We start from the raw sequence: 16306 nt of genomic DNA on the forward strand, positions 1-16306 counted from the left end.
CTGAGATATGGCTTTTTCTTTGCAACTCTGCCTAGAAGGCCAGCATCCCAGAGTCACCTCTTCACTATTGACGTTGAGACTGGTGTTTTGCGGGTACTTTTAAACGAAGGTGCCAGTTGAGGACTTGTGAGGCGTCTGTTACACATATATACTGTATTTATAAAAAATGTTTGCAATGCAATCATTCTGGAGTATACCTCCACAACCCATAGAATAAACAGTCACATTTGCTACCATATACAGTCAACCCATTATAATATAAAGCGTTAGATGAACACAAAATGTACATACATTGACATTCCACTTCATTAATTTGACATTACAGATGAAAGATTACACAATAACACAACAGATTAAAGTTATAATTCAGTGTATCAAGCTGGTGAGATCTTGTGAAGTAGCGTTTGAGTCTGCAGACTTTGTCTTTGAATGTACAGAGGCGGAGATGCCCAGACTAGTGGGCACAGTTCCAAACGGACTCCTTGCTCCAACCCCTGGGCCCATAGGGCTCTGATCAAAAGTAGAGCATTATGTAGGGAATATGGTGGCATTTTATGTAGGGAATATGGTGGCATTTGGGACACACATTTAGCCTATACTGTAGATCTGAAAAGTCTAAACTTTCCCTCTGATAGGGTGGAATGTCAGCCATATTGCTTTGATTGGGCATAACATTTTCAGACATTCCCTGGTGAGTAGATAGATAACAAAACACAGAAGAACAACAATGCGTTCTTCCTTATTGCGATGAGAACCATGATTGCTTTTGGCTGGGTACAGGAAGCAGTTTCTGGGGAAGCCATGCCATTGGTCAAATTGTACCAATTCAAGAACCACTGACTGGTTAGCTCTAGTCTCTACTACTGGATTATTGCAGAAGAAATACAGTATGTATGAAATAGATCAGAGAGAGTTACTCAATGGATTATTTACAACAGTCAGAGAAATAGAGCTGCTACTGATGTAGACTATCCCTCAGAACAGTACGTGAAGACTGATCAGCTGATCATGTGTAGCTACACTCACTGCATGGCAACATATGACCAAATCCTCCTCAGCTAAAGACTTCAACAAATGCATGTTTGGTGTGGAGTCATACTTGAGCCTGGATGCTACAGAAGACTAGATGAGCGAGGGGAGGTAGAGTTCCAGGGAAGAGAGGGGCGGTGAGTCCGGGGGAGTAGAGGGAGGAGGTAGTGGTTCACCAAAATGAAAGATCAACAGTGAATCGCAACTGAAGAACGGAGAAGAGGTAATTGAGTCTGACTCTTCTGTGAGCACAGAAAGAGAGGAAAAGACAGTGAAGAGAGAATGAGAAAAGAGAGACAGCGAGAAAAATATTAAATAGAGTGAGGATGAAAGAGAGAGACATGGCTAATAAGCTGCTCCTCCATATTTAATCAGAGCGGAGGTGTTTGAGTGGTTGGTCTCAACACACACCTCTTCCCGGTTTCTCTCAGCGACAGCATAATCCACTCATCTGAGAGGAGATGAGAGGAGGACAGGAGAGAGAGAGCGAGAGAACGAGAGAGAGAGAGAACGAGAGAGAGGAGAGAAGGACTATTTATTATTAATCCGAGTCAACAATAGACTGTTGATTAGTGTCTGTGCGGGATATTTACAATGTGCCATCAACAACAGCCAAACGTCAATACCTGCTATGGCATAAAATTGCTGCTGTCTGTGTAAACACACAGAAACACTTTGTAAACACCCAGGACAGCTGAGAACTGGCTCACATGCACATTGCACACATGCACATTGCACCAGAGAATGTACTTTCATAGAGAGTGGAGGCCATGGTGCAGGTGCACCAGAAGTCAGAGCAGAGAGCAGTTTAGCAGTAGGGCAGTTAAGGACATGGTGCAAAGTACTTCGCCACAAGATCCACCCCACACCCAACTTTTGTTCAGGGCACACAGCATGATTACACCATTACTACAGCTGGCCTCACTCAGTAAAATGTCTGTGTGTGTCAGTTACACCTGTAAACAAAACAGTACAGAAGAAAACAGCAAACCGTCTTTGACATTCACTGTGTTCTCTCTTCCTGAAAGGTAAAAAAGTCTATTCTACTTCAATCTCTGGGCAAGAACTATAAACCTGCCCGCTCTCCTGTCTTCCCTCCAACCTGTTCACCCTGTTCAACCCGTTGCAACCCTGGCTGTTGCACAACTAATCAGACAGTCACCATAAAGCTTCAACTCTCCATGCTGATATGAAGAGGATCACTATGTACCTCCAGGATGACATCTCAGAGCCATGGATACGGAGAGATGACGTGGTCTGGTCAGCCTAGCCAGAGGTTTAACACATTAAAAGGCCATGAAATAATCAACTACAGGTTTGATGTCAGCGTTGCTGTTAAGTTGTTGGGGAACCGAATCTGGAGTGAAAACCATGCCTCCTGTCTCTGGTTAAACCATCCTCACCAGGTAATTATTATTGAGCATGCAGCAATCTGTAGAAAACTGGAATTAGTTCTCAAGACCCGCAATAACCTATTCAGGGTATGTATACTGAACAAAAATATAAATGCAACATGTAAAGTGTTGGTCCCATGTTTCACAAGCTGAAATAAAACATCCCAGAAATGTTCCATACACACACAAAAAGCTTATTTCTCTCAAATTTTGTGCACAAATTTGTTTACATCCCAATTAGTGGGGATTTCTCCTTTGCCAAGATAATCCATCAACCTGTCAGGTGTGGCATATCAAGAAGCTGATTAAACAGAATGATCATTAAACAGGTGCACCTTGTGCTGGGGACAATAAATGGCCACTAAAATGTACAGTTGTGTCACACAACACATTGCCACAGATGTCTCAAGATGGAGCATGCAATTGACATGATGATTGCAGGAATGTCCACCAGAGCTGTTGCCATATAATTAAATGTTAATTTCTCTACCATAAGCCACCTCCAACATCATTTGAGAGAATTTGGCAGTACGTCCAACCGGCTTCACAACCGCAGACTATGTGGCCTGCCCAGGACCTCCACATTCAGCTTCTTCAACTGTGGAATCGTCGGAGAACAGCCACTGGACAGCTGATGAAACTGAGGAGTATTTCTGTCCATAATAAAGCACTTTCGTAGGGAAAAACATATTCTGATTGGCTAGGCCTGGCTCCCTTGTGTGTGAGCCTATGCCAGGGTTCATCAACTAGATTTAGCCGGGGGTCGTTTTTTTTCCTGAAGCGAATGGTCGGCGGGCCGGAACACAATTACAGATAAAACCACCCATGGATAAAATGTCTCCGCCTGCCTCCAGTTAAGGAACCCTGGCATATGCCCTCCCAGGCCCACCAATGGCTGCGCCCTTGCCTAGTCATGTGAAATACATAGATTAGGGCCTAATGACTTTATTTCAATTGACTAACTTCCTTATATGAACTGTAACTCAGTTAAAAAAAAATATATATATATAAAAAATAAAAAAATAAAAATAATAATAATAATAATAATTCGCTGAAATTGTTGAGTTTATATTTTTGTTCAGTGTATATTTCAGTGGGAAATAAAAAAGACATACCATTCAAATTTCAGCCTTACATACCTTAACATTTTAAAATAAGTCAATACAAACCCACATAAAATATGCTCTTTTCAGAGCGACCCGCAGACACCATAATCAATTTAAGTTTTAATCTATTGCTGTCATTTTCCCCTCTAAAAGAACACATCTCTCTCTCTCTCATATCACTGCAGAGCTCCAAACCTCCAAAGCTGGAAGAAGAACAGAAGACTGTATTGGGGGTAACACTACCCCCCCGGCTTATTACACCACATTAATATTCCACACACACTTTTGTTTTCAACAGCGAATTACAGTAGAGTGGAAAGTGTTCCAGGTCTTTGCAGCAGTGCTGTGATGCAGTGTAGAGGAGCATCCTGCTCCTACTGTAGGTGCTTCTGATTGCAGTTCCATGTGGATGGATGATTAGTGGGTGGCAGCCATTGTTGTTGCCGTGGTTAGTCTTGAAATGATGAGTTACCACAGTGTCAGTATGGGGCAGGATCAGTCAATGTTTCAAACATATTGAGACAGGGTCTCCCACCAACCACACCCTCTTTAACCCTCCTCAATCTCCACTCCTCCTCCTCATCCTCACCCCTGGATGAGTCCCAGCAGCCCCTGAAGGCCCAGTGATGACACCCAGAGCATTTCCACCAGGTTGTACTGCCAGTAGCCCATTAGGAAGCCAAACAGCACGTCGGTCACGTTGTGTCTGCCCAGCAGCACCCGGCTCAGCCCCACCAGACCAGACCACAAGAACACCAGCACCCTGAGGGGTGCGGCCAGGACCAGGTGGGCCAGCAGGAAGCGGGCACACATGGCTGCGCGGGTGGCGTGCCCCGAGGGGAAGGAGAAGCGGTCCACGGAGAAGGTGGCGAACATGTCCATGCGGTTGTGGGACGGGCGGCGCCGACGGACGACAGCTTTCACGATGCCAACCAGGATCAGGTCTATAATGAGAGCTGAGGGGAGGGAGGAGGAGAGAGTTGGGGGGTAAGGGGTGGTGAAAAAGGGAGGTGAGGAGAGAGTTGGGAGGTAAGGGGTGGTGAAAAAGGGAGGTGAGGAGAGAGTTGGGGGGTAAGGGGTGGTGAAAAAGGGAAGTGAGGAGAGAGAGGATGCAGAGTGGGGAGGGAGATGAAAGATAGATAGACAGTCAGCAAACAGTAGGACTACACAGCACACAGTTGGAAAACAAACAAATGTATGCACACACACACTAATGAATACACAGACATCCAGCATTAGCAGCAAAACACTTTGCACACACTAATTATATCCCATCATCTTTCCACCAATATAAAAAACAACTAGGACAAGTATTTTTCCCCTGGGACAAGTGGATTGATTGAGTGTTATCTCTCTCCATCCTACAAACCGTAAAGGGATCATGAACAAGCTGTGGCTGATAATAAAGTCATCTTAATTCTAGCAGACATCATTGTGAGACACCATTAACCTCTACACCGGTTTGATCCTCACCTCGTCCCACACATCACGCTGTCTCACACACAGACACACATGCAGTCTCACACACACATTCTGTCACACACACACGCTCAGTGACAGCTTTGGCCTTTTGCCAGAGCGAGGGGAGAGAGCTGCGGTCTTCATCTTAGAGGTGTCCTCCTCTGGGCTGTAAAGGAGCAGCTGTCTTTGGCTCCTGCAGCTCCTCAGGCTGCATCACATAGCAACAGACTACCACTGACTACCACTCAGTCGGCACACGCTGCTACTGTACTGATCAGACCCCGTATACTGCAGGGTCATTCCATGTCATTTCAGCACACCATAACACCCAGCATCTCAGATTGTTCTGAAATGGTTTCTGTAGTTGGAAACAGATAAGATTAGCATTCCTGAAACATTATTTTGTTGAAATATAATTTGATCATTTGAAATTAAGCTAATGGATTGGACCCAAATTGGACATTTTAAATGATAGGACTCATATAATATTCAATAAATATAGCACATAACATCCAATTTGGACAAAAACAATGAGTAAGACATGAGGATTCCAAAGAGTTGGTCAAAAGACACCCATGGACTCCTCATACCAATGCCAACAACAAGTATACAATATCACTTCTCTGTGTTCTGAGTATTGTTTCTTCATCCTACATGACACATTCTCACTGAGTTTTATATTTTTCCCCCTGTTCAGAGAAATTAGTTGCTAGGTTTATGTCCCATCCTACATCCTGATATTTAAAGCATCCCCACAAAGTTAAAGGGATAGTTCACCCAAATCCCAAAAGGGACATCAGCAACCCATGGTTTTGTTTTCATAGCCACTGTTTTAAATGCTAGTCCATGGTACCTATTTCAGCATTTTCATTGGATTTGTGCCAAAAATGCTAAAAACGTTTGCATTTTAAAACAGTGCCAATGTCAAGGAAACCAATATGTAATTCGAGTCAACTATCCCTTTAACATTGAAGATGTGGGATTATTTTCTTTTATCCCTTAAAAGCAGGAACGGTACTATCTAGTGGTCTGAACCTGGTAATATTAGAATGCAGGAAGGAACATAAACCTGACAACTTGAATGACACATTTTTCTGAACAGGGGGGGGAAATATCCCCAAATTCACTGAAAATGCATTACAGAAACAATATTCCAAGCCGCAGCTCCATACTACTTGTCAAACACAGAAAACTGATACTGTATACTCGTTGGCGACTTTTGACTATTTCCTCATGTCTTACTCATTGTTGGAATTTTTTGGGGTCCAAATTGCAATTAATTAGCGAATTAGAGATCTAATTATATTTCAACAAAATAATGTTTCAGGAATGCTAATCTTATCCGTTTCAGAACAATCAGATGGTGATTGTCATAATCCTCTTTCTTGTGCTTTTTGATGTGGAACAACCCATGCACACTGCAGAGGACCTCTGGCTGTCTCTCTGGCTGTCTGTTTATTTTTCTGTCTGTCTTTCTCCCTCCCCACCACCACCACTACTACTACACAGCAACAGTGGAGATTGTCTGTCTCTTCAAGAGTGCCTGACTGTTTATAGAGCTGGAAAACTCAAGATGACAATTCTCTGCCTACACTCCCCTGTATGTGTGTGTACGTGTATTTCTAGCATTAGCATTGTTAGTGTGTGTACACGTTTACTCAGTGTGTGGGATCAGAAGAGTGTGTGTGTGTTTACTGAAGTCCCTGAGTCAGACATCTGAGTTCTAGGTGTCTGTCTGGCTTGGCAACCAGTGTCTGCACAACAATCGGGGCGGCAGGGTAGCCTAGTGGTTAGAGCGTCGGACTAGTAACCGGAAGGTTGCAAGTTCAAACCCCCGAGCTGACAAGGTCGTTTTGCCCCCGAACAGGCAGTTAACCCACTGTTCCTAGGCCGTCATTGAAAATAAGAATTTGTTCTTAACGGACTTGCCTAGTTAAATAAAGGTAAAATAAAAATCTATTGTAATACTCAGCCTAATCCCAATAATTTCCTAAATATTGCCTCAAGAGGAGAGAAACAGTGGAGGAGAGAAACCAGTGGAGCCCAGGATGAACAGTGGGATGACAGTAACAGGTGAGAAGGAGCTGGCACCGTAGGAAGGAAAGGAAAAACAGAAAGAGAGAAGACATAAAATATTGTGGAGGGAAGGATGAAATTGGTGTATAGTGGGTGTGCCAGCTGTGTGGCTGGACTGGGGTTGATGAGGGGACGGATGCATGCTAATTAGGATAAAGGAGGTGCGGGCCAAATCCTTCCCTAATCTCATCAGACTTCTCTGTACTGATATTCATCTGAAAGCACAAGATGGGTGAAAAACAACAGGGTGGATGCATCTACCTGTTCTAACATTATTACAGAAAGACAAGAGAGGAAACCATTTCAGAATATTTCTGTAGACTACCCACAGATCTAATAAAAACACCAACATAGACATTCATTATTTAGAGGTTGAGTATCACGTCCTCCTGGCAGGGTGAGTGTGTGAGTCAGTGTGTGTGTGTGTGTGTGTGTGTGTGTGTGTGTGAGCAGTAAAAATGGCTGGGGATGGAGATGAATGACAATAAGAACAGGAGGAGGCATTCTATGGAGGCAACATAATAGGAGCTTTCCGGCTATGTATGGGAGGCTTCCTGTTAGAATGAGGCCATTATGAATAATACAATTAATATGATATCATATTTACCCATGAAGAGGTTTAGCATAACCTCCTGTCCTGCTGCACTGTCAGCCTTGTAAAGGCCGTAGGCTGTCCCGACCAGCCATGGTATTCCATGTCCAGAAATCTCTATCAGTTTCATCAATGGTCTAATGCTGCCCCAGGAGGAATCTTCACAGGCACACACCCCCAGCCGCTTGGAAAGCCACAGGTCTATGGCGAGGAGGGAGCTGAGGGCTATCCCGATAAATGAAGGGTTGAGCCGCATACAATCCTCTTCGGGCATGCCTGTGTTGGAGGAGGTGGAGGACCCGGAGCCCCTTCGCCGGGTAGGGCTCTCAGATGCCCGCAGTCTGGCTGCAGCGGTTGGGTCGGAACCCTGCCGTTGGAGGAGAGTGGGTGGAGGGGTTCGGTTCAGCGACATGAACTCGTAGCGTCCGTTGCCGTTGGTGCTGCCACTGAGACCTGCGCTTCCACCTGCGCTGCGATTTGCACTGTTTTTGGTTTTAGGTGAAGGCATTTTGTTTCGTTTCTGGTTATTAAAATCAGGTGTTAATAAATCGAAGGGGACGTTTATCAATTGTGAAAATAAAGGTTTTGTGCCGCTCAACTCATCGAGTTACAGGTGACAATTTCTCTAACGTCCGCTAACAATTTCCTGAATTGCCATCTTTGTTTTCTTCATCTTCTTCATCTTCTTCTTCTTCTTCGTATTTTTTCTTCTTCTTCTTTTTCTATGGTATATTGTCGATCGCACAATTTAATATACATCCTGCCACCTACTGTGCGGGATGATAACAAATTATTATTTACAATGACGGCCTACCACAGTCAAACCCTCCTCTAACCGGGACGTTGCTGGGCCAGTTCTGCGGACTCCCGATCACAGCCGGTTGTGAAAGTGACAACAGTTTTTTTGAAATATCTTATTTACATAAGTATTCAGACCCTTTTCTACGATACTCGAAATTGAGCTCAGGTGCATCCTATTTCCATTGATCATCCTTGAGATGTTTCTACAACTTGATTGGAGTCCACCTGTGGTAAATTCAATTGATTGGACATGATTCGGGAAAGGCTCACACCTGTCTATACAAGGTCCCACAGTTGACAGTGCATGTCAGAGCAAATAAAAAAAGCCATGAGGTCAATTGAGTTCTGTAAATATGAAAATATAGTTATTCATGTCACTGAGGGAGTGCTAAGGTTTAGAGGGTCTACACCAAAAGCTAATGGTTATAGGAGGAAGGTATATAGTGTGTGCAACTAAGCTTGGAATGTGTTGAGTGCAGGGAAGAGATTACACATGGAAGGCATTTGATAAGGGGAGACAGGTGGAGATCTTACAAACTAACAATGTCACTGAGGGAGAGAGGGTAATGTATAATGTTTACATTATGTCAGAATATGTTATTGTTAGCCATCAGGGATCCCCTGGGAGGAGAAGAGACACAGTCTGGTATCAATAACCATGACAGCCTTGAGTTGAGGATGAGCAATCACTGGGGTAGAGGTCAGGTCAGATGAAGTGAGGAAGAACAGATATCACTAAGGTTCTGTCTAGCAACCCAGATGCATTGGCTGTTCAGTTGTGGAGGAAGAGACTCAGCCTAGGAGAAAGGGTTAAATATCAGAGCTTGTGTGAAATGTTTTTTTTTTTGTGTAAAATGTTTTTTTTCTTAATCGGCCCATTGGGAAAAATTCAACTTGGTTAAGCTTCACTAGTGTCCGTGGGTTATTTACTCAAAATTAGAACCTAACAGGTCAAAGGAATTGTCCGTAGAGCTCAGAGACAGGATTGTGTCAAGGCACAGATCTGGGGAAGGGTACCTAAACATTTCTGGAGCATTATAGGGCCCCAAAAACACAGCGGCCTCCATCATTCTTAAATTGAAGAAGTTTGGAACCACCAAGACTCTACCTAGAACTGGCCGCCCGGACAAACTGAGCAATCGGGGGAGAAGGGCCTTGGTCAAGTAGGTGACCAAGAACCCAATGGTCACCCAGACAGACCTCCAGGGTTCCTCTGTGGAGATAGGAGAACCTTCCAGAAGGACTTATGGTAGAATGGCGAGATGGAAGCTACTTCTCAGTAAAAGGCACATGACAGCCCACTTGGAGTTTGCCAAAAGGCACCTAAAGGATTCTCTGCTCAGATGAAACCAAGATTGAAATCTTTGGCCTGAATGCTAAGCATCATGTCGGAGGAAACCTGGCACCATCCCTACGGTGAAGCATGGTGGTGGTAGCATCATGCTGTGGGGATGTTTTTCAGCGGCATGGACTGGGAGACTATTCAGGATCGAGGGAAATATGAATGGAGCAAAGTACAGTTTTCCTTGATGAAAACCTGCCCTGCAAGAGCTGCCCCAGTCAACTGTAAGTGCTGTTGTTGTGAAGTGGAAACGTCTAGGAGCAACAACAGCTCAGCCGCAAAGTGGTAGGCCACACAAACTCACAGAAAGGTACCGCTGAGTGCTAAAGCGTGTAGCGTGTAAAAATCGTCTTCCATCGGTTGCTACACTCACCGAGTTCCAAACTGGCTCTGGAAGCAATGTCAGCACAAAAACTGTTTGTCGGGAGCTTCATGAAATGGGTTTGCATGGCCAAACAGCCACACAAAAGCCTAAAATCACCATACGCAATGCCAAAGGTCGGCTGGAGTAGTGTAAAGCTCTCTGCCGTTGGACTTTGGAGCAGTGGAAATGCGTTCTCTGGAGTGATGAATCACGCTTCACCATCTGGCAGTCCGACGGGAGAATCTGGGGTTGGCGGATGCCAGGAGAACGCTACCTGCCTGGCTGCATAGTGGCAACTGTAAAGTTTGGTGGAGGAGGAATAATGGTCTGGGGCTGTTTTTCATGGTTCGGGCTATCTCCTTAGTTCCAGTGAAGGGAAATCTTAGCGCTACAGCATACAATGACATTCTAGACAATTATGTGCTTCCAACTTTGTGGCAACAGTTTGGGGAAGACCCGTTCCTGTTTCAGCATAACAATGCCCCCGTGCACAAAGTGAGGTCCATACAGAATTGGTTTGTCGAGATCAGTGTGCAAGATCTTGACTGGCTTGCACAGAGCTCTGACCTCAACTCCATCAAACACCTTGGGATGAATTGGAACACCGACTGCAAGCCAGGCCTAATCGCCCATCAGTGCCCAACCTCACTAACGCTCTTGTGGCTGAATGGAAGCAAGTCTAAAGTCGCAAGTCAGAAATGGTCCAACATCTGGTGGAAAGCCTTCCCAGAAGAGTGGAGGCTGTTATTGCAGCAAAGGCGGAACCAACTCCATTATAATGCCCATGATTTTGGAATTAGATGTTCGACGAGCAGGTGTCCACACACTTTAGGTCATGTAGTGTACATGTTGGCAAGTATCCGGACAGCAACGTTCACCTGTCAGTGGCAACAGCTTTCACAGGCTCATCATTTGTACAAATACAGAAGGTAAAACACTTCATTATTTTGATAAATTGTTTCACAATTGGGTTATCAAATTTGTGTAAACTGACATTATTTTCTACTTCTTAGATGCACATAATGTCCAGGGCATAACCTATTCTGGTGGAACCAACCTGATCACTGTGTTCACCATTCTATTTCACTTCACATCTTATGATATCTTTTTGTGAAAAAGAAAGGCGAACTCAGTGATAAGGTTGGTTACACCAGGCTAATCATAACCATCATTGATAATGTAATCAGTGATCTGTGTGTGAGTGGTGTGTGTCTTTATGTGTGACAGACCAGTATCTTTGATGAGCGGCCAGGAGCTGATCCATGCTCATTAATGGGGCTCTGGCAAAGAGCCTTCATCCTCACCTCTTTCTTGCCTGTTCACCAACCTTTGTCCATGGAGAGAACAGAATTAGTTAAGTCTGACTTGTTCAAACTTCAACATAGTATATGTTAGTGTCAGATATCACTTATCCCTAACTGCCATTGGTAATAGAACAATGATGGTGTGTATGTGTTCACAGATACATGAGATGCAGAGAGGCCTGGCACTCAACACATTCACAATGAGGTGATTACTAATAGTACAGCACAACACAAATGTCCAGTAATAGCAACACCCTTTTCATTCCATGTGTCACTGCTGAACTTTGCCTATTTCTACAGATGGACAGGAGGTGCTTTTGCCAGATGGCAGCCTCAGTCGTTTGATGGGGAGACCATAATTGAGTAGGTTTTATCTGACCTGTTTAAACTTCAGCATTGTGCCTGTTTGTGTGTCATATATTACCAATCCTAACTGCCATAGGTAGTCGAACAGTGACTATGTGTGTATGTCTTCACAGAAACATGCATGGGGCAAACCTTGTGTATTCTGCACCAGGATCAGGGAACATGGGGAAGGTAGCCCTATTACCACTAGACAAAATGCCAATAGGCACAGTATTTGTACCGGCTAGGAATAACAATGAAAGATGAAAGGTGCACATCAAATCAAATTTTATTTGTCACATACACATGGTTAGCAGATGTTAATGTGAGTGTAGCGAAATGCTTGTGCTTTTAGTTCCGACCATGCAGTAATATCTAACACATAATCTAACCTAACAATTTCACCAGAACTACCTTATGCACAAGTGTAAAGGAATGAATATGTACATAAAAATATATAAATGAGTGATGGCCGAACTGCAAAGGCAAGATTCAGTAGATGGTAGAGTACAGTATATACATATGAGATGAGTAATGTAGGGTATGTAAACATTATATAAAGTTGCATTGTTTAAAGTGGCTGGTGATACATTTATGAGAGCGGGGTGAACAGACGGTGCCTGTGGTTGTTGTCCTTGATGATCTTGTCCTTGATCACCTTCCAGTGACATTGGGTGGTGTAGGTGTCCTGGAGGGCAGGTAGTTTGTCCCCGGTGATGCGTTATGCAGACCTCACTACCCTCTGGAGAGTCTTGCGGTTGTTGGCAGAGCAGTTGCCATACCAGGTGGTGATACAGCCCAACAGGATGCTCTCGATTGTGCAGCTGTAAAAGTTTGTGAGTGTTTCTGGTGACAAGCCGAATTTCTTCAGCCTCCTGGGGTTGAAGAGGCGCTGCTGCGCCTTCTTCACCACGCTGTCTGTGTGGGTGGACCATTTCAGTTTGTTCGTGATGTGTACGCCGAAGAACTTAACTGCCCACCTTCTCCACTACTATCCCATCGATGTTTATAGGGGGCTGCTCCCTCTGCTGTTTCCTGAAGTCCAAGATCATCTCCTTTGTTTTGTTGACATTGAGTGTGAGGTTATTTTCCTGACACCACAATCCGAGGGCCCTCACCTCCTCCCTGTAGGCCATTTCGTCGTTGTTGGTAATCAAGCCTACCACTGTAGTGTCGTCTGCAAACTTGATGATTGAGTTGGAGGCGTGCATGGCCATGCAGTCATGGGTGAACAGGGAGTACAGGAGAGGGCTGAGAACGCACCCTTTTGGGGCCTCAGTGTTGAGGATCAGCGGGGTGGAGATGTTATTACCTACCCTCACCACATTGTTATATTTGCAGAACACTGCTTCTATGGTATAATGTAAAGGGTTGTTTATTGTACATGGACTTGTTCCTACATTTGAAAGTTATCAAAACACTTAGTTTAGAATATATTTTTACTTCTAACTCATTGTGTTCCTTGTGTATTATTTTTCTGTAATTTTTCTCTGCATTGTTGAAGGACATTTCACTGTTAGTCTACACCTGTTGTTTCCGAAGCACGTGACAAATAAAACATTTTTTTAAATTTGATCTACATAAATTTAGCAAATGCATTCTTATTTTACTCTGTAGGCTACTGACCTATTCAAAGCTTCATCTGACATCTCACGTTACATCTGCCTGTAGTTATTTAACTCAACCTGCAGGAGGTTTGTTTGTTGTGATTGATTGATTGTGGGAGGGGCAAGTTTCTGATAGATTTTTTATTTATTTCACCTTTATTTAACCAGGTAGGCTAGTTGAGAACAAGTTCTCATTTGCAACTGCGACCTGGCCAAGATAAAGCATAGCAGTGTGAACAGACAACACAGAGTTACACATGGAGTAAACAATTAACAAGTCAATAACACAGTAGAAAAAAAGGGGAGTCTATATACATTGTGTGCAAAAGGCATGAGGAGGTAGGCGAATAATTACAATTTTGCAGATTAACACTGGAGTGATAAATGATTAGATGGTCGTGTACAGGTTGAGATACTGGTGTGCAAAAGAGCAAAAAAGTAAATAAATAAAAACAGTATGGGGATGAGGTAGGTGAAAATGGGTGGGCTATTTACCAATAGACTATGTACAGCTGCAGCGATCGGTTAGCTTCTCAGATAGCACATGTTTGAAGTTGGTGAGGGAGATAAAAGTCTCCAACTTAAGGGATTTTTGCAATTCGTTCCAGTCACAGGCAGCAGAGTACTGGAACAAAAGGCGGCCAAATGAGGTGTTGGCTTTAGGGATGATCAGTGAGATACACCTGCTGGAGCGCGTGCTACGGATGGGTGTTGCCATCGTGACCAGTGAACTGAGATAAGGCTGAGCTTTACCTAGCATGGACTTGTAGATGACCTGGAGCCAGTGGGTCTGGCGACGAATATGTAGCGAGGACCAGCCGACTAGAGCATACAAGTCGCAGTGGTGGGTGGTATAAGGTGCTTTAGTGACAAAACGGATGGCACTGTGATAAACTTCATCCAGTTTGCTGGGTAGAGTGTTGGAAGCAATTTTGTAGATGACATCGCCGAAGTCGAGGATCGGTAGGATAGTCACCATAGATGGGTGTATCTTGGTGGTGGTAAGGACACCTAAGGAACACCCACATTAAACCACACTCCCAAGCCAACTCAGGTTTGGCTTCTGTCATTGCAGCCAGCATTTCTTGAGGAGCAAGCATAGAGAATGACAGAGGCCTCTAGTGGCCAAAAGTCCATTTAGCATGGGTAGCGCTATTGAGGGATTCCACCATTTTAATGTTAACAGGGTGGGTCGTTCAACTTCATTGGCTGATCCCTCCTGGTGACCCTGCTGAAGTCATGTCCAACACCTCCTTTGGCCACATTTCCTTCCAGTTCGCTGCTGCCAATGACTGGAAGGCATTGCAAAAATAGCTGAAGTTGGAGACATATTTCTCTCACTAACTTTAAACATCAGCTAACCAATAGCTGCAGCTGTACATAGCCCATCTGTAAATAGCCCATCCAATCTACCTACCTCATCCCCATATTTTTTAAATGTACTTTTCTGCTCTTTTGCACACCAGTATTTCTACTTGCACACCATCATCTGCACATCTATCACTCCAGTGTTAATTTGCTAAATTGTAATTACTTCACTACTATGGTCTATTTATTGCCTTACCTCCTAACACCATTAGCACACACTGTATATGGACTTATTTTTATTTATTTTCTATTGTGTTATTGACTGTACGCTCGTTTATTCCATGTGTAACTCTGTGTTGTTGTTTGTGTCGCACTGCTTTGCTTTATCTTATCCAGGTCGCAGTTGTAATTAAGAACTTGTTCTCAACTGGCCTACCTTGTTAAATAAAGATGAAATAATAATTTTAAAAAAAACAGATCATCAGGAGGGATAAACCAATCGTGAATAATAAAATTGACGACTTCAAAATGGAGATTGCCTTAATGGCGCTGCCCATGCTGCCACATATGCCATAATGGCACAGATACAACGATGAGTCCTATATCTATCTCTATGGGAGCGAGCCCAAAAATGAAGCCAAATCAGAGGGTGCAGTTCCCCTTTAATTAGTTAAGTCCAGCGTTCCCTTCCAGCAATAATACTTATTCTCCTCTTTGACTGTGTATTTTTGTCAGTTCTTACTTTTGCCATTAGAGGTATTCCCGAAGTTGTTGACTGTTTTTGTGCTTGCCAGTTAGCTCGCAGTTCTCAGCTGTTAGCAGCCAATTGCTAGCTAGCGGTTTCTTACTGGCGCTAAAAAATGGATGATGGACATAATTTTTTCCAGTCATTACTGAATTATTTAATGTAAGGAAGAAAACATTAAACGTCATAAACAATTCATGGTCATTGATGGTAACCTCGTAAACAATTAATTTAGACCCAGTGTTAAATTGAAACAGTTGTATTTGCTAGAATGTGTGCTGTTGCCGGCTATTAAAAGGGACAGGCGGCTATTTGAGACCGTAAATGTGAAGTTTTATTGCATTGTAAATGTGTGTGGGCCTTATTATGAACAAAACTTACAGCCAGATGTTGTTTTTTTCTATACCTATGTCGTCAGAGCCAATAATAGGCTACGTTTGCAATACATTTTATATTAGGGCTATTAGCCTAATCTTAATAAAAATGTAACTATATAAAAATGAATTAGGGAAAATAAATAGTAAACTTTACACTTGTCACCTGTGCCTCGATAGGTGGGGATGATTTTAGGTATGAAACGTTGACCCCTCCCCTGTTGTCCATTCATTCATGGTGGTGTGTAGCCAAATAAATTCCCCTTTTGAAGCTGGAACAAAAATAAAAATAAAAGGCTCAAGCGCAAATCTCCACCATGTAATGGGAAAATGGGATTTAGGGGAGATTTGTTTTGAATGCGGCCTTGTGCCACAGATGAGACAGAAATTTCACCGGATGTACAAATGTGAAACAACCGCTTGCCGTTGCAAATCGTTACCAAATATGGAACCCCAGT

The 16306-nt window shown here is 43.5% G+C and overlaps 1 protein-coding gene and 1 long non-coding RNA gene across 2 annotated transcripts; one reads left to right on the forward strand and one right to left on the reverse strand.

Moving 5' to 3' along the window:
• Nucleotides 1-238: 238 nt before the first annotated feature.
• On the reverse strand, nucleotides 239-16293 carry LOC135556359 (polyisoprenoid diphosphate/phosphate phosphohydrolase PLPP6-like). Its single transcript, XM_064989501.1, has 3 exons — nucleotides 16006-16293; nucleotides 7674-11492; nucleotides 239-4485 (listed from the first exon to the last, which is right to left on the reverse strand). Exons 2-3 carry the CDS (start codon nucleotides 8164-8166, stop codon nucleotides 4115-4117), a joined length of 864 nt encoding a protein of 287 aa, XP_064845573.1. The 5' UTR covers nucleotides 8167-11492; nucleotides 16006-16293; the 3' UTR covers nucleotides 239-4114.
• On the forward strand, nucleotides 11065-13390 carry LOC135556360 (uncharacterized). Its single transcript, XR_010457977.1, has 3 exons — nucleotides 11065-11674; nucleotides 11770-11832; nucleotides 11949-13390. It is a non-coding gene; the product is annotated as an uncharacterized LOC135556360 (long non-coding RNA).
• Nucleotides 16294-16306: the final 13 nt, after the last annotated feature.

This window comes from Oncorhynchus masou, chromosome 15 (assembly GCF_036934945.1).
Source record: "Oncorhynchus masou masou isolate Uvic2021 chromosome 15, UVic_Omas_1.1, whole genome shotgun sequence".
Taxonomy (NCBI): Eukaryota; Metazoa; Chordata; class Actinopteri; order Salmoniformes; family Salmonidae; genus Oncorhynchus; species Oncorhynchus masou.